General features: G+C 34.6%; 1 protein-coding gene and 1 long non-coding RNA gene across 3 annotated transcripts in view; one reads left to right on the top strand and one right to left on the bottom strand.

Moving 5' to 3' along the window:
- Positions 1–19067, top strand: part of SLC12A2 (solute carrier family 12 member 2) — a 112654-nt gene that overhangs the window by 22638 nt on the left and 70949 nt on the right. For both annotated transcript variants that reach the window (XM_077911526.1, XM_077911527.1), the window contains exons 2-4: positions 4875–4994; positions 6343–6418; positions 6702–6797. In XM_077911526.1, coding sequence (XP_077767652.1) covers positions 4875–4994; positions 6343–6418; positions 6702–6797 — 292 coding nt within the window. The remainder of the gene's footprint in view (positions 1–4874; positions 4995–6342; positions 6419–6701; positions 6798–19067) is intronic.
- LOC144322042 (uncharacterized) overlaps positions 1–19067 on the bottom strand; it is a 102425-nt gene that overhangs the window by 4285 nt on the left and 79073 nt on the right. The window lies entirely within an intron of this gene.

The raw sequence follows: 19067 nt of genomic DNA on the forward strand, positions 1-19067 counted from the left end.
TCATCAAATACTATTTTTGATAGTTAAGTATTCACTGAAACTGATTGAAGAAAGAAATTGTTTCCTTTTCATTTAGAGGAAAGTTGCTGTTTTTAGCACTGACAATTTATTTTTCTCATTTGGTAGGAATTAGAATAGGAAAAAAAATATCTGACAACATCAATATTCACACTCAGGACCCACACTCAAAGGGTAAACCTGATCTGGAAATGAATAGGAGCCATCACTTATTACTTAACATATAGATAGTGTTTAAAGCTATGAATCTGGTGAGGTGACCATAGAAAGAAAATACAGGATAACAAAAGGAGAGGAGTCTAGGTCCAAATGTTCGCATTTAATTGCTGGTTAGAAGAGGCTTAGAGAAAGAGGCAGTAGTCAGAAGTGTCCTATGCCATTTCAGAAGTCCAGTGGGACAGAGGCTGAAAGATGTACATTAGATTTGGCAGCAGAGAAGTCTTAGAAATGTCTTAAAACTATTTTGGTGTTGTGGTGGGTTGAAGCCAGGTGAGTGGTCATTGAGGAATGTGCTATAATATTTTAGCAAATTTGACTGGGCATTTATTGATGGTAGTGGTGTTTGTGTGTGAGGGGAGTCACTGTGCAGTAAAAAGTTAACCATGGTTAAAGGGGAAAGAATGACCAAGTGGAAATTTGGGTATACAGGAGAGAGAAGATACTGCAAAAACTTTTTCTCTACTCTGCAAAGTCATAATGGCCATATGGAGACTAGTGTTCTTTTTCATTCTTGTATTTTCTATATCCTCAGAAAAATGTTCAATTCTTCATGCTTTCTCTTTGTTTCTCTTTTATGTTTCCATAGCTTCACCCATTTGCTCTTTATCACCGACCCCTTTACTAAGTTCCAGTTGTGAATTTTTTAACAGCCTGATGGAACTCTTTAATTGTCTCTTGACTCCTAAAATACAGCATGTCCAACTGAATTTATCATTTCCTTTTCAGGCTGCCATAATCTACTAGTATCTCGCTCTCTCTTTCATTTAGAAATCCTTCTAGTTACTGAGGGCCTCACTATCTGGGGCCTTCCATTGTTTCACTGTCTTTTCCTCATTTCCCCATTTTGTTCTTACCCCAACCTCAATCCATGCTTGGTAGACTCAGAATCACCATTCTGCTTTTGGAAGGATTTTTTTCCCCCCAAATAAATCCAAATTAATTTGGTCCATTTGGTCCATTCGTTTCACTCATTTAATATGAATCCATAAGATTCATTCATGTTGTCCATGATGTGAAAAACATTTAGAAACACAAACAAAAGAAATTTTATTTCATTGAAAATGTTAGGTAGGTTGAAAATATTATTTATGTAGCTTTGTATTAGTGTAATTTTAGTTCATAATAGTAAATGTAAAATCTTCCTGATTATAAGGTTTTTAAACAATTTTTTTTTTGTATGTAGACAAAACCTCACACTGACAATTTCCTTATTTATCCTGAATTAATGTTTTTAAAGGAATAAAGCGTGTGTATTCTACTTTGGGTTCTTGTTCTTGCAGGAAATTAATACAATTTAACCCAATTTTGTTATATTTAAATCTATTGATTGAACTATAAGTAATATTTGATTGTAATTTTTGAATTAACTTTAGAGGTTGATAACATAGTTTTTAAAAATAGAGCTATTGGAATGTGGAGAGGAAGATAAACTTTCATTTTATGGACTCATGTTTATTTTAAAATACTACTTTAATACGTGATGGAAAAAATCTTCCATATTTGAATACTGTTGTTTGTAGTATTGTGGAAAGTTGTGTAATTATCTCTAGATCTTCAACTATGCGATGGAATTCTGATAAGCACCCACAGCAAAAATTTTAAAATGCCTGCATGCTTTGGGATTGTTAGAAAGACACTCACATTAATACTTAGCCTTAGAAAAGATAGCCTATGACATATATGCATCTTTAATTTTAATAGAGATTAGAAGGAAGAGGTCTTTTGTGCATATTATGGACATTATATTTTCTTGTAATACTTGGGAGATTATATAATACTTTAAAGTCTTCATTTACAAATTACAACACTACATATCCTAGAGTGAAAACAAAGTAACTTCTCTCTTCTTTAAAGTTAATTGAGGGATCCCTGGGTGGCGGAGCGGTTTGGAGCCTGCCTTTGGCCCAGGGCGCGATCCTGGAGACCCGGGATCGAGTCCCATGTCGGGCTCCCGGTGCATGGAGCCTGCTTCTCCCTCTGCCTGTGTCTCTGCCTCTCTCTCTCTCTCTCTCTCTCTCTCTCTCTATGTGACTATCATAAATAAAAATAAAAAAAAATAAAACTTAAAAAAAAATAAAGTTAATTAAATTAACAGGCAAAAATTTCTATTCTGGCTTTATTTCAATTATTGAACTATTGAGTCATCATGCCTATGAGGAGTCTGTGGGTTTTTTTTTTTTCTTTTTTTAATTTGAGATCATCATTGATGTTCTACCGTCTAGAGCACCTCCAAGAGTGCAAGTGAAGCCCAAGTGGGATGCGCTGTGATTAAACCACACAGGCCCGTGGTCACATTTTTTACCTGTACATGTATATATTTCCAACAATTGCTGTTACTGATTTCTATGTTTATACCAGATGCTAAGTGAGGAAGAAGGATAACAGTAGGCAGATGAATTGACTGAAATGAGGAGTGGCACTCTGCAGTCTGATACAAAAGAAGAAAAGAAATGACCAGAAGTAGTCATTTCAAAAATGAGACCCAGCAATTACATTCCTAGGTTATTTCCACGATAAATGAAAACTTGTGTCCATACCAAAACTTGTGCACCAGTGTTCACAGGAGCATATTTCATTGTAGCCAGAATGTGGAACCAGGCTCGCATGTTCATCACCTTAAGCACAGTTAAACAAATATAGTGTAGCCATACAATGGGATATTATTTGACAGTAAAAAGGAGTGAAGTACTGAAACACCTTATAACACGGATGAATCTTGAAAACATTATGCGAGGTGAAAGTAACCACATACAAAGGCCACATATGAGTCCCATTCCATGTATATGACATGTCAGAATAGCAAATCCGTAGAGATAGAAAGTTGGTGATTGCCAGGAGCTGGAGAAGAGGAAATGGAAGTGACTGCTGATGGATTTGGAGTTTCTTTATGAGATGATGAAAATGTTCTAAAATTTGTTGTGATGATTGTACAGCTTGCTGAATATACTAAAAATCATTGACTTGTGCACCTTAATTCAGTGAGTTAATAATTATATGAATTATATCTCAAATTGTTTAAGTATAGCAGATTGAGCTCGTTAATTCTGTTAATGGGAATGGTTGGTTCCGTATACCCTGAGCTTGAGGCATTCCTCTTATAGTACAGTAATCATTGATGCAGTAGATAGTAGTTAAGAAACTGTGTTATAAGGGAAATTATTTTAATTTGTGTCCCTTAGAGTCTTTAAAAATCTCCATACTATCAGGAATAGTTAACGTTAACATTCATCTTTTAAGTTCTTAGTGATCTCAGAATGATTTGTTTTCCAGGTGTTTCACATAGCTGAAGTTACTGTCATGTCTTTCAATGCAAACACTAAAACAGTTGAAATTCTTTTTCTTTTCCTTAAAAAGTAGGTGAAATAATTTTCAAAAAATAGAGTAAAAGGTATTGTGTCTAACAGTGTTTCTTTTGTGGCTTAAAAGCATAAGGATTAGCAGTCTTTCAACTGTAGAAATGTGGAATCTAAGAGCTGATACAGGTTGATGGTGCTTTGAAAATGCATATAGCATTAATACATTAAATGGAATTAAATGAGTTTATTTGGCTAACAGATACTAGTCAAGGGAAAAAGGGAAGTTTGGATTATGACATAGACTTTTCTCTCCAGTAACACAGAATTTGGTATATAGCTCATTTCTAATAAAAAAAAATTACATTAGGAATTCAGTAGAGGACATGAACCACTGAAAGTGGTTTTTAAAAATATGGTAGGAAATCTTGATGATTTTCAGGATTAAATGATAATTGATTTAGTTGGCTTTTCTTCATTTAAAGAAAGATGTTGGAAACACGGCTGTATTTTCTTCCCTACTCTTGATATATGCGTAAAGAAGAGCTATGGGGATAGCATCAGGGATATGATTCTAGACCTAAGACAATTTTCTCTGCCCAAACACCTCCCTTCACCCTTCATGACCTATTTAACATACTCTTGCTGGTTTGGAAATTTATCATTTGTCCTGGGTGTGTTGGGAGTGAACAAGAGAACCAAAGGTAGAGGGAAAGATAGAGAGAGAAGGCTAAAAAGAGAAAAACTAAGACTACAATGAGACATGAAGTGTTAAAACCAGTTTATGTTTGAATCTAAGAAATATAAAGAGAACAGTGAAGAGCACTAAGTGACTGACCAAGTGCAGAGAGAGAGAGTAAAAGCAACAGTTAGGATTCAGTCTTGGGATCCATGGGTATCCTGCTGTAATGGATGATGGGAAAAACTGTGTTAATTGGTGATAAAGAGGAGTTTTAAATTGTGAATGTTGAAATTTCATTTGTGGGAGGGATGCCAACCAGATACTAGAAAGTTGTGGCTGGAGAGTCAAGGTCTGAACTGACTTTTTTAGCTAAGCCTATACTTATTTATTGTGTTCTCCAGACACCATCAAAGTGTAATTAAAATTTGGAATTATTAAAATGGGTTTGCTGTCATATGATTTAAGATTTTTAAAAACCCTAGTAGTTAAGATTTTCTTCCACTTTATTATTTTACTTTGTTTTTTTTAGGTAAAATATATAGACATCCTTGATTCTTGGAAATCTGTATCCTCCTAAACATGTATTTAGTGATATTTGTCTTTATCAAGTGATTTTAAACTTTTCATAATTAAGCATAATTCATATTTCCTTTTATAACCAGGAACCTTTTGAAGATGGCTTTGCCAATGGGGAAGAAAGTACTCCAACCAGAGATGCTGTGGTCACATACACTGCGGAAAGTAAAGGAGTTGTGAAGTTTGGCTGGATCAAGGGTGTATTAGTATGTACCTATAGATTTTAATTTGAGAGTAGCAACATTTCTGTTTATTATAAAATCTTCCTAATGTTCTCATCATTTCTTAAGAAAGCTCTTTTTCTTTTTATCTGAGTGTTGTAGAAGATCAAATTAATAACTTGTACCTCCTTTTGTTATGGATATTAAATTCAGGAAAGGAAACAGGATATATATATTAACAGAATCATTATACTTGATTTCCTCTAAATTATATTTTATTACCTCTTATAAATCTTACATATTGTCATTTTCCACAAATTAAATATAAAACTATTAAATTGATGAAAGTATCAGAATCAAGAAAGCTGAATGAGGAAATAAAGCTGATATATTCCTGCCTCCTTTTCTGCTATCCCATTATTTTTTCAGAGCAAAGTATAAAAGTTAACAAGGAACAGAATAAAGGAGAAATTGGTTTCTTAAGTGTTGAGGTTACTTCAATAAATAGGCTTAGGTGATTTAAGTTTCAGATTTAGTTCTGTTTTTCTGTGTTGGAATAGTCACTAAGGAACTGACTGGAGTAGACTGGTAGACTAAATGGCCTCCCATTGGAACTTTGGAGCACTTAATTAGTCATGTTGACATTTAGAGGAGAGGCAGAGGGAAAATCCCAATTCCAATAGTAATTACATTGCTTAATCAATAGGGTAAATGTGAAGCTCCAGGTACTATTGTTTGCTTGTTTTTAGAACTTAGTATTCTAGAAGACTGTGTTCTATGTATAAGCATAATACACAAAAGTAAAAATAAATTGGGGAAACTCTCTCAAATAGTTAAAAGCTTTAAAGGATGGGTGAGGAGTACCTGGCTGGCTCAGTCAAAGGACTGTGCAACTTGATCTCAGGGTTTTGAGCTTGAGCCCCACAGTGGATTGAGGGTACTTAAATAAATAAATAAACTTTAAAAAAAAAAGATGTGTGAACAAGTAGCATTTTGTTTTGACAGATAATTTGTAATACTTAGATCTTCTAAGGAAATCATAAAATAAGGATGTTATTAGAAAATAAGCAAAAATTTAACTTAGTTTGCATTGATACATAAAAACAGGAACTACTGTTTTAGGGTTGAAGTGTTAAAATATTTTTTTTTACCTTGTTCAGTACCTTTTGCTGCTTCAGATAATTGTGATGTTGTATTATACTTAAGTTAGATCACAGTTTAGCTCTCACTAAGTTCTTTTAAAAAGCTACTACAAACAGAAGGATAAGAGATTTAAAATGACTTTCTGTATTTTAAATATATGTTGTCCTCCTTTTGGCTAGTTTTGCATTTACTGTTGTATTATGTTCCATCACTTGGCTTCATCTGTAACTTGCCCTCTTTTCGTATCTAGGTACGTTGTATGTTAAACATTTGGGGTGTGATGCTCTTCATTAGATTGTCATGGATTGTTGGTCAAGCTGGAATAGGTAAGTGAAGTTACATACTGCTTGCTTCATTTGAGAATGAAAAAGGAAAGTAGCCGTGTGCCCTTCTAGGCTGTGAACCTCATAAATTGTGAACAATTTGTTTTCTGGTTGGTATCAGATTATTGTCTTAATGTTACTTTTTTCATAATTTTGATTTGTTCTGAAATGGAATAAAAATAAGATAATTGTTAAATATAATGCAAATTTTGTGTACTAACAAGTTCTAGATGAGGCAGGTTGAAATAAATAGAAGTATTCTCATCTCATTTCTTTTTCCCTAAAGGTCTCTCGGTTGTTGTAATTATAATGGCCACTGTTGTGACAACTATCACAGGATTGTCTACTTCAGCAATAGCTACTAATGGATTTGTACGTGGAGGTAAATTCAGTATTTTTATATCATTGTCACCAGATTACAGTTAATAAATAAATTGAGATTTAAATTTTAAATTATTTTTATCTTAAAAAAAGCAACATAGGTCTATAAAGGTGAGACAGTTGCTGCTAAGCGCTTTCAACCTGGCGTATTTGAAAATAAAATTTAATTTTGGCCCATACACAAACATGTATGCTTTAAACTACTTAGTATATTCATTGTATTTGGTAGCAAGAATGGAACTTCTGACTAGGTTTCTTCTCAATTGGGTTGTCCCTTACCTCCTTCTTGGTTACAGGCCTTGGATCAGTAGCATGCATCCTGTATATGGTCAGTATTATATAGGTGTAACCTCAGTCCTCCTCCTTTATGAAAACTTAGGCAGAGTTCTTTTCCTGTGATCTGACAGCTTGTGTGAGTTCTACCTGGGACTTTGAGTCTATTCTATCAACTCTAGCTTTCTTTTTTGGGTGCCTTCGGGCCTCTTTCATTGGAGTCTACAAGATCAGTCTTGTGAGATTTAACCCTCCCAGGGAGAGCACCCAGGAGACCAGGAGAATAGCATTGGAACTCCTGTGAACAAGAAGAAAAGAAATACATTTTCTAAATCAACTCATCATTTAGCTGGAGTGAGGAGATCCCTAGAGAAAGGAAAGAAAATGGATTTTACCAGCTCCTCCTGTACAGTTGTCATTGCAGATCAATTGAGAAGAGCATCTACCTGTAACATCTGCCTCACCTGTTTAACAGATCCGTATTTGACATTATAGATACATAATTCCTGTCTTGTCTCAGATATTTAGAGAACTAGATTGAGCCTTTCATTTTTCTTCATTGTCTTCATATTTCTTACATACCAGAATATCCAGATCACTATGGTCCTGGGGGAAACTGGTAGCAATATGACCATGCTGAGCATGCATGACTGTTGACTGAAGTTGTATGTGTACATGAGTCTATATTGAGCTATACTGGGGTGTAAGATGTGGATATGCCCAAAAGAGTTAATCAGACAACACGAAGAGATAATTTTTGTCTATGTACTGGGTGCCCTGTGCTTCATTTATTTCTGCTACTGTTGGGGAATGGAAGTGAAATGAGAAATGGACATGTTATACCAGTAAATTATCAAAGTATTTCTCCTTATCTTCAGGCTTTCCAGTCTAGATTGTAATGGGAACAGTGGGGCATGAAGCTGCTGGTGGCATGAACCCCAGGGATTATTCTCTAAGTGAACACAAATTTAGGAGAAGCATAGATTTTCCTGCCTTGTGACTAAAAAAGCCATTTCATCTTTCAATACTACCGGTAGTTTTCATATATATTCTTAAACACATCTACTTCAGAGACTTTGACCACGTACTTTGAACCTTTGCTAGAAGGCATTCATTTTTCACTTGTCAGTTGGTGACTTTGGAAACCTGGCTAATCCTTTACAGACATCTGCAGTGAAAGTTTTTTGAAGATATTTTTTCAATGACAGTAAGCCCCTTTTGTCACCTCTTTATCTGCTTTATGGACTTGGACAGCCCTAAAGGGATTTATTTTGGTGTCATGAAAAAACAGCATTTTCCACGTGTGAGAAAGTAGATACAGGTCTAAATCTGGCAAGAATATATTGCACCCTGTAGTTATGATTCTAAATTGAAACTATTGGTGTGTGACTTACACATTTTATACCAAAAGTGCATGTTGCTTAGTTCTGTACACAAAAATTATGTATAACATGATCATCCCAGTAGCAGTGAGCCCCTCTAGTGCTCGTGTGGTATATATTCATTCAGAGGAGCCAAGGGACCTTGGAAAATGATTGGTTCCAGATCTGGGCCAGAAGTGTAGTAGAAGAGCCTAAACATCTTTTCACATTGAAAAGTAAAGAAGGTACGATAAAGACTACTAGTTTTAGGTAAAAAGGACCAGGAGCCAACTTGAAGATGTTGATGCTGAGTTAAGTTTGGATAATTTGAACAGCAATACTACTACTCCTAAGTGATTTGAATGAAGACATAATGTAAAATCCTTCTTAAGTTCATAGACACCACAAAAAAAATCTTTATTTTTTACCTTTGAAGAATGCTAGGGAACTAATTTGTTAAGAGAATCAATAAATAAACGTAAAGAAATCTCATGTTGAATAAAGTTTTCCTGGATGAAAGTTTTTTACCTAAACTCAGTGTGACCAAGAAATTGATGAGATTTGTTCTTTGATAACTGTTGCACATAGTAAGAGAAGGAAAGAGAATTAAAACATTACAACTTTGTAAGCTCAGTAAAAGTATCTGTGATGTATTGTTTCCGAAGAAATTAAATCTGAATTATATCATGCCTGTAGCTCCAGGAAGCATTTTATAGAATATCCAGAGGAGAAAAGAACTTATTAAATGACACTATAGTATTAGAGAGAAGACAAACCATGAGAGACTCCTAACTCTGGGAAACAAAGGGTTGTAGAAGAGGAGATGGGTGGGGGATAGGGTAACTGGGTGATGGGCATTAAGGAGGGCACATGATGAAATGAGCACTGGGTGTTACACTATATGTTAGCAAATTGAATTTAAATGAAATTTTAAAAAATGCGTGACACTACAGCATGCTGACAGCACATGCCAGACTAGGACTCTCTTTGGAACAAGGAATTTTTTTTTTCTTCCTTAAATTATCTCTATACCCGACGTGAGGCTCAAACCCACAGCCCTAAAATCCAGAGTTGTGTGCTTCACCAACCATGCCAGCCAGGCACCCCAGGAATCCTTCCTTGTTCAATGTAATTTTCCAAGGAGGAGGAAGAGTGGGACTTCAGGTTTAAAACAGACTGGAAGAGACTCATATAAGTGTGAATTTGCCATTCGTAACAGTAAATTCCTTTTGTCTTTAAGTGGGATGGGACCAAGAATGCCAGATGGATCTCCTCTATCCCAGTCACTGAGGACTTGATTTTTACTTGTTTTCTTAAAATGGTTACATGATGAAGAGAGGAGTAGAGGTAGAAAAATCTACAGGGTCAGGGTTCCAAAGGCTTAGATTGGAGAAATGGAGGGATAACATGAAAATAGTGAGGTCTGGAGACCCATCTCAATTTTCTATGAACTGGAGGTTGATTATTAATGGAATTAATAAATATTTTACCTAAAGGTTGTGGTTGGTCTGTATAGTAATTTCAATTTATAGAGCTCCTTTTGAACTTGCCTAGCTATCTTATTAATATAAAGAACTGTTTTGAGGTCGTGTTCAACAGTTGATGTTGATTTTTAATCATAACATTTATTTATATTTTATTATTGAATAATATTTTATTCTCAGTTTATAGGGTATGTTTTTAGTTCTTTGGCAGTATGTGAAATACATACTTTTCTTAGCACTGTGTGCTTTTTACCAAGTAATCATAACATTGGCTTTAACAGTACATTTTAGAAATTAAACAGCAATCTAGAAAAGTATAGTCGTTTTTTAAAATATGAAGTGACTGCTAGTTTGTGAACAAATATAATAATGTCCAATTATGAAGTCTAGGATAAAAATAATATGGCAATGTTCAAAATTTCTAAAAAAAAAATCAAAACTTAGAAGATAAAAGATGGGTAGTTTCAGGCTTGATTAGTTTTTAGGAAGGATTTGAGGGTGCAAAAAGGTACTAGCAGATTAGAGAATCTTGTCCTCAGTTCTCTGCTTGCGCAGAATAAGAATAGCAGTACCAAGTAACTTGGGCAGGTACCTCTTCACCTTCATCTCTGCCACAGTCCCTGGCCTAACAGACAAATACATTCTACAGATGATTGTATCCTGCAAGGAGCCCAGAGCTCTTAACTATTTTGCAAAACCTTATCTGAGAGCTGCATTTTACGTGTGGGCCACATGCAGCAGGTTCTCGAAGAGAGTGCTGGCCAGCAGCCACTTCTACTTAGATTTGCATTTTCTAGATGTCACAGATCAGAGTTCTTCCATCCTCTTTCATAAATGAGTCTTATGAATATGGACTCATTTATAAAATAGTAAATACTAGTTTTTGAATCATGTTTTATTATATATGCTGAGCATTAGGTTGAAAGCAAGGTTCAGTATACTTTCAAATAAAAATCCAGGTTACATCAAAATCAGGTTGTTCTGAAAATGTAAAATTAATATAAACCTGCCTATTCCATAATGGAAATGAAATTTCATCTTGTATTTCAGTCATTGGCAGATAATTGTTGAGCTCTTTGTGACAGGCACTGGGTTTGTAACAATGAAAGTCAGATAAGATCCTATTTTCTTGGAACCCTGTTCAGATAATAGTGGCAATTATTTTTTGAAATCTAACTGCAAGGTGTGATACATGAAACTTAACTGCTAGGAATGATAATGTAGTTTTGCCATAGATTACCTATGGTATTTCATGCAACATTGTTGTTAATCAGAGGTATAATTTGTATGGATGAGGAGAACAAAAATGAAACAATTACACTTGTTTTTTCAACGAATTTAAATTTCATGCAGATTTTACTGGTGAATCTTTTTTAAGAGTCCGTAGTATGTCAGATTTGTGTTTATATACTCCTATCTTTTTCATTTCTCTGAAATAATTGAACACCTCCTCATTCTCTATATAGGTAAAATTAAACATTGAAAGTAATACTAACATTTTTTGCATGGATTGTAAGTGACAAAGTGCTTTCTGTATTGGTAAAATCAGATTATCATTTGTCAGATTTTTTCTTTAGTCCATTATGTAACTATTCTTCCTGTCATCACCAAACAAGAAGTTGTAACTTAGAATTAAACTCCATAGTTCTTTCCTTTTATTGCTAATTTATTTCAAATTACAACTTTCTATATCAATAAAATGTCTGAAAAAGCTGTAATAAGCAGTTCTGTAACAGCTATATTTTGAAGTTTTAGTAGACTTAAGCATAACATTGTGTTTTCGGTTTAGTTAAAAAAAACAAAAACAAAAACAAAAATACACTACTTATAAGCCACAAGTAGTCCAAATGTGAATCTGGCAAGCAATTGTAAATACTTGTAAATAGTTTTCTCTTCGACTCATTTGGCGGCATTTCAATTTTGCCAGTCTTTAATGATTAAAAATACTTGGTTCCGAAATTGCCTCAAAATTAGGGCTATATGCCCTGATTCTTCAAGATTAACTAATTCAAGTGACCAGTCACAGTGATAATACAGCACCTAGTCCTAGTTTGAAGATTTCATGTTGCTTGACACATTTTTTTCTCTACTTGACTTAATGATGGCAACAGAATAGAGGAAATTTGCCCAATGTTAAGAGGCAAACAAACTATTATATATTGGTAAACAGGGTATTAGAATGTATTTCCTAGAACGATAAACAAGATGGGTATAGGATCCATTTGGATCTCTTAAAACTCTATTGTATGGTTATAGAAAATGGTTCCTTGGAATTTTACATAAGGTAGCTTCAGATAAACTATTCAATGAGTGTACAGAAGTAGGTAATTTACTGCTGTAAGAACTCTGGTGTATTTTCTAATCATATTATAGGAACTCGGAGTAGCAATTGTTAGATAGTTTATTTTCTCATTGATAATGTTATATTTTTGTTATTTTCACTTTTGATTTGTTTCTTCCTTGATACACCAACAAAACCTTTATTTTACACAATTTCCACAGATACTGTAAAATACATAGATGATTCATTTATATATATTGATCTTTTCATCCATGGGAAATACAGGATGTCTCCTCACAAACTTTTCATTTTCCTCTGTTTTTTGGGTAACAACTTTTTGAAGTTTTTTATTAGTTAGAAATTTCAAATTTTTTAAGTGTAGTTGACCCATACTGTTACCATTAGTTTCAGATACAACTTTGTGATTTGACAAGTTGATATATTATGCTATGTTCGTAAGTGTATAGGTACCATCTGTCCCATAACATCCCTGTTACAGTACCATTGGCTATATTCCTTATGTTGTGCCTTTTATTCCTGTGACTTAGTCTTTCGGTAACTGGAAGCCTTTATCTTCTTTTCCCCTATATCCACTTTGTTCAACGTCCAACTCCCCTCCCCTTTGGCAACCATCAGTTTGTTATCTGTATTTATAGGTCTGACTTTGCTCTTTATTTGCTTTTTCATCTGAGGGTATTTTTTTTTTTTTTCAGATTCCACCTTTAAGTAGAATCAAAGTTTTTTTTGTCTTTTTCATTGTGCTTATTTTACTTAGCATAATACTGCCTAGGTCCATCCATGTTGCCTCAACTGACACAGTCTCATGCTTTTTTATGGCTGTGTAATATTCCATCACACACACACACACACACACACACACACACACACCCTTATCTATTTGTCAGTTGGTGGACACTTAGGTTCCTTCCATATCACTTCAACATAATATCTATGAAAATTCTGAGAGCATTTTTCACAGAAATAGGAAAAATGGTCATGGAACCATAAAAGACCCTGAATAGTCCAGCAGTCTTGAGAAAGAACAAAGCTGGAGGCATCATAGTTCCTGATTTCAAACCATGTTTCAAAGCTATAGCAATCAAAATGTTATGGTGGTCGCATTAAAAGGTGCATAGACCTGTGGAATAGAATCAAGAACCCAGAAATAAACTTAGGTCTATACACTAATCTAGTATTTGACAAGGGAGCTCAAGAATATTCAATGTGAAAAGGATAATCTCTTCAGTGGGAAACTGGATATTCACATACAAAAGAAATTAGACCCCTGTCGTAGATCACTCATTAGAAATTAAGTCCAAGTGGATTAAGGACTTAAATCTAAGACCTAAACCCATGAAATTCCTAGAACAAATTATAGGAGTGAAGCCCTATACTTTGGCCTCTCTAGTGATTTTTTTGGATAGAACACCAAAAGCAGAAGAATGAAAGCAAAAATCAGCAAATGGGACTGTATCGAACTACAGTGCTTCTGCACTGCCCAAGAAACCGTGAGCAGAAGGAAAAGACAACCTACAGAATGGCAGAAAATAATTGCAAATCCTGTATCTGATGAGGGGTTAATACCCAAAATAGAGAAGGAATTACACCTCAATAGCAACAAACCAAATAATCTGATTAAAAAATGTACAAAAGACCTGTATGGACATTTCTCTAAAGAAGACAAGTTCATGAAAAGGTGGTCAACATCACTAATCATCATGGAAATGCAAATCAGAGCCACAATGAATTGCCACCTGTACCTGTTAGAATGGTTATTATCAAAAAGGCAAGAGATAATAAATTCCAGTGAGAATGTGAGAAAAGGGGACACTTGTGCACTATTGGGGATGAAAATTGATACAGCCACCCTGGCAGACAATATGGAGGTTCTTCAAAAAACAGAGCTACCATATGATCCAATAGTCCCACTTCCTTGGTATTTATTCAGAGGAAATGAAATCACTATTTGTTAGAGATGTTTGCACTTCCGTGTTCATTGCATTACTCATATAGCTAAGACGTGGAAACAACTTAAGTGTTCACTGATGGATGAATAAAAAAAAAATCACACACACAAATATTTAGCCATTAAAAGGATGTGTTACCATTCGCAACAACATAGATGGACCTGAGGGCGCTATACTAAGTGGAGTAAGTTAGAGAAAGGCAAATGCTATATAATCTTACATATATGTGGAATCTAAAAAAGCCAGACTGCTAGAAACAGAGTGTAGAAAGGTTGTTACCCGGGGTTGATAGGTAAGGGAAATGATGAGATGTTGACGAGACTTTCAGTTATAAGAAGTAGTTATGGGGATCTAATATACAGCATGCAGACATCATGAGTATTGTATACTTGAAAATTCCTGGGAGTAGATCTGAAATGTTCTTATCATAAAACAACAAAAATGGAAATTCTGTGTGGTGAAGGATATATTAACCTTATTTTGGTAAACATTTTGCAACATGTACAGGTGCATGTTGCATTGTGTATCTGAATATCATATGTCAGTTATATCTCAGTAAAGCTGGAAAAATATTAGTTGACCCTACATTTGTAGGTCTATCTCTGGACACTCTGGTGGTCACGTTGTTAAATTTTTATTTTTAAAGATTTTATTCATTTATTTGAGAGAGAGAGGACCAGCAGAAGGGAGAGTCAGAAGGAGAGGGAGTGGGAGAAGCAAGCTTTCCACATGGGAGTCAATCCCAGGACCCCGTGATCAAGACCTGAGCTGATGGCAGACACTTAACTGACAGCCACCCAAGCACCCCAAATTAACTTTTATTTTAACTGGAGTCCATTACCCTTTAAATTTCATTTTATGTCTTTTCCTACCTTATAGTTGGATCCATTTGTGTTCTAAATTGAATTACTTTCAAGCTACTCTTTGAAGGAAGTTCATTTTGGTAGAAAATGTGTGTCAGAATTTGAGTTTGTTCAGAATTACTTACCCATACCTGGATCACATGTTGACTGATTTTTCAAGATCATATTGGACAATAAGATTTCTTGTGTAGTTTTTATCAAGGATGAGCAATAGTTATAATAAAAGAAGGTGAAATAGTTTAGAGGAAATTAACCTGGACTTGGACAGGTTTGTTGGTATTTCTAAATATCAAAACTTTTTTCACATTAATATACAACATTTATTCCATGTTAGCAGATAAAAAGAGCTATGTATTGACTGGTAATTGAACCATGTGTATTTTTTTTTCTTAGAGTTTTATTGAGATATAATTAAAATACAGCACTGAGTAAGTTTGAGATGTTACAGCAGAATGATTATACTTACATATATTGTGAATAAGTTGCCATAATTTTAGATAACATCCATCATATCATGTAGATATAAGGGAAAAAGAAAAAAAAAACATGTTATTTTCCTTGTGAAGAGAACTTTTAAGAGCTGTGTGTGGTTTAAGAAATGTCTCTTTTGTGGCATAATTGGTAATGTGGCATCCAGAGTGCACGTTCAAAAGGATAGTAAGTACTGCTCCTCCCTTCCTGCCTAGCTGTGTGTGGGTTTTTGTGTATTTTATTTTGAAAGTCCCATTTAATTTGAGTTCAGTTCATTTGTTCTGAATATTCTTAATAGCTGTATCTGATAATCCTACTTTCTACAAAGATTGATTAGTAAATGGAGCTCTAATCAAAAATTGCTCCTGACCATGCACATTCGCACTGGTTAATTATGGGTTATTCATTTTATTGTTCTTATTAGAAAAAACTAGGTGATCATTGATTAATGCTTGAGAACAAAAATTGGCAAGACAAAACTCACTAGAAAGTGAGCTGTCAAAAAAAAAAAAAAAAGAAAGAAAGTGAGCTGTCAAATCTACTGACTCCTGATTAAGAAACAGGATATGGTTGATTTTTTTAATAAAATGTCTACTTAGCAAAAACCTTTGTTACCCTTCCACCATTCATGAAGTTCTGTAATTTAGGTAATAGACAAGGAAACGATTTTTAGTATTTTGCCCAAATTTAAAATAGAATTGTAATAAAACTTTATTTTTCCCAGGAGTTTCAGGTTAATTCTTAGAACAGTAAGAATAGTTAAAACAGTCATTTTAGTGTTGATTTTACTTGTAAGACTAATCAACACATCACATGGTCTTTTCGTGGTCACCTGTTACATAAAGTCACAATTTATCCAAATCTCTGTGTCCTCATGTAAAACGAAGAGTCAAGCCTGATGACCATTGAGTTGCCTTATTGTGCTAGGATCCTGTGAGGTTACAACCTAAGAATCACAGAAGTAATGAAGAGGGGGTGTGCTAGGTGGTGGTGATGAATCTGGTCACAACTCTGTTCATTTTGCATATGTTCCATACTAATCCCCAACTTGGGTTGGGTTCTTTGTTTTTACAAAAAAAAAAAAAAAAAAAAATATATATATATATATATATATATATATATATATAGAGAGAGAGAGAGAGAGAGAAAATATGTTGGATTTCATTGCCTTTTTAAAAAAAGATTTATTTATTTGAGAGAGAGACTCTCCAGTAGACTACCTGCTGAGCATGGAGCCCACTGCAGGGCTCCCATCTCATGACCTTGAGATTGTGACCTCAGCCAAAATAAGTCAGATGCTTGGGGATCCCTGGGTGGCTCAGCAGTTTGGCGCCTGCCTTCAGCCCAGGGCGTGATCCTGGAGTGCTGGGATCGAGTCCCGCGTTGGGCTCCCTGCATTGAACCTGCTTCTCCCTCCTCCTGTGTCTCTGCCTCTCTCTCTCTCGTCTATCATAAATAATAAATAAATAAATATTTTTTTAAAAAATCTTTAAAATAAATAAATAGATCTAAAAAAAAAGTCAGATGCTTAGTGGACTGATCCTCCTAGACTCCCCGATTTAATTGCCTTTTAAAAAAAATTTCTCAAAAAAACAAAGGAAAACCAATTTAACACATAGTCCAGCTTAAAAGTAACTCGACTCCTTTCATTATAAGCAGTGAGCTGATGAACTTGCTTAGGACCCATTTAATCTTCTCTTGAAGTCTAACGCATGAAGATTTTTTTTTGCTATATATCATTTTGACTAGGGTAGTTTTTAAGTTTTAAAATGCTAGTTTTTTTGGTTTTTTTTTTTTAAGATTTTAATTTATTTTTTTGTTCATGAGAGACACAAAGAGAGACAGGCAGAGACATAGGCAGAGAGAGAAACAGGCTCCATGCAGGGAGCCCCACATGGGACTTGATTCCAGGACTCCAGGATCATGCCCTGGGTCAAAGGCAGATGCTCAACCGCTGAGCCACCCAAACATCCCTAAAATGCTAGTTGTTGACAGTAGATTATAGTTGACTAGATCAATATTATTGAAGTAAAATTCACATGTAGTGAAATGCATATATTTTAAGTTTACAGCTCTATGAGTTTTTTTTTTAAGATTTTATTTATTTATTCATGAGAGACACACAGAGAGAGAGGCAGAGACACAGGCAGAGGGAGAAGTAGGCTCCATGCAGGGAGCCTGATGTGGGACTCGATCCCAGGACTCCAGGATCACGCCCTGGGCCAAAGGCAGGAGCTAAACCGCTGTGCCACCCAGGAATCCCAGCTCTATGAGTTTTAATAAGTATATAAACCTAGCTCAAACAAAATACATACTATTTTTTATCATACAAGAACGTTCCTTTATAATCATTCCCTCTCCTCTAGTGCAAGATGGAATTATATTCTGTCGAAGGTACTCTTTTTTTGTGTGTCTCACCACAATATGGTGTTTTTGGGATTCATTCATGTTGCTCTATGTTAGTAGTTTTTTGTAGTGTGGTATTAATCTATATTACTCTATTTTATGACTGTACACTTATAGTAATAAAATTAGTACCTATTTCTGGACATTTAAGTTATTTTAGTGTCATGCTAGTATGAATAAGCTAATAGGAGCATTCTTGTACAAGTCTTAGTGGTTGTATTTGTTTTTACTCATGTTGGGAGATTACCTATGAGTGGATTTGTTGATTTGTGTGGTACTTGTGTGTCTTATTTATAAGAATTGCCAAATGGTTTTCCATAGTGGTTGTACCATTTTATACTACCATCAACAATATATGAGACTTCCAGTTTGTACTTGTTGTTACCAACTCTTGTTATATATTTTTAATTATAGCTCTTCTTGTGGATGATTAATTATGGTAAGCATCTTTTTGTGTGCTTATGACCACTTGTATATCTTCTTTTGTAATATATTGGAATCTTTTGCCAATTTTTAAATTGTATTATCTTTTATTTATTTGTACGAGAATTTTTGTACATTCTGAATATAGTTGATTGTCTAACATAAGTAGTGTGTGTTTCTTTCCCCAGTTTTTGACTTGCCTCATCATTTTTATAATTTTCCTAATCCTGTCTTTCAGAGTGTCAAAGTTTGCCATTTTGATGAAATCCAGATTCTTGGGATTCCTTTTATTGTACTGGCCTGAAATTTTTCCGCTTATCCCAAGATCATGAAGATATTCTTTTCTGTTTTTGTTTAGAATCTTTATAGTTTTAGCTTAGGTTTTTGACTTATCAATGGTCTCAAATTAACTTTTGTTTATTAGTGAGACAAAGGTTTGGTTCTCTCCTCTCCCTTTCTCCCTTCTTAGATATCCACTTGGTCTATTACCATTTGTTCAAACAGCTAGCTTTTCTCTTTTGAATTAACTTTGATGCCCTTGTTGAAAAATCAATTATCTGTTTATTGTCTGGACTATATATTGTTCCATCGATAAGTTTGTTTCTCCTGTTATGCCAATTACTATTGATTGTTTAATTCTATACTTTCTAAGTCTTCCAACTTTGTTCTTTTTCAACATTGTTTTGGCTCTTCTGGGTCCTTTGCATTTCTACCTAAATTTTTGAATTGGGCATACCAATTT

This window comes from Canis aureus, chromosome 10, assembly GCF_053574225.1.
Source record: "Canis aureus isolate CA01 chromosome 10, VMU_Caureus_v.1.0, whole genome shotgun sequence".
Classification (NCBI taxonomy): Eukaryota; Metazoa; Chordata; class Mammalia; order Carnivora; family Canidae; genus Canis; species Canis aureus.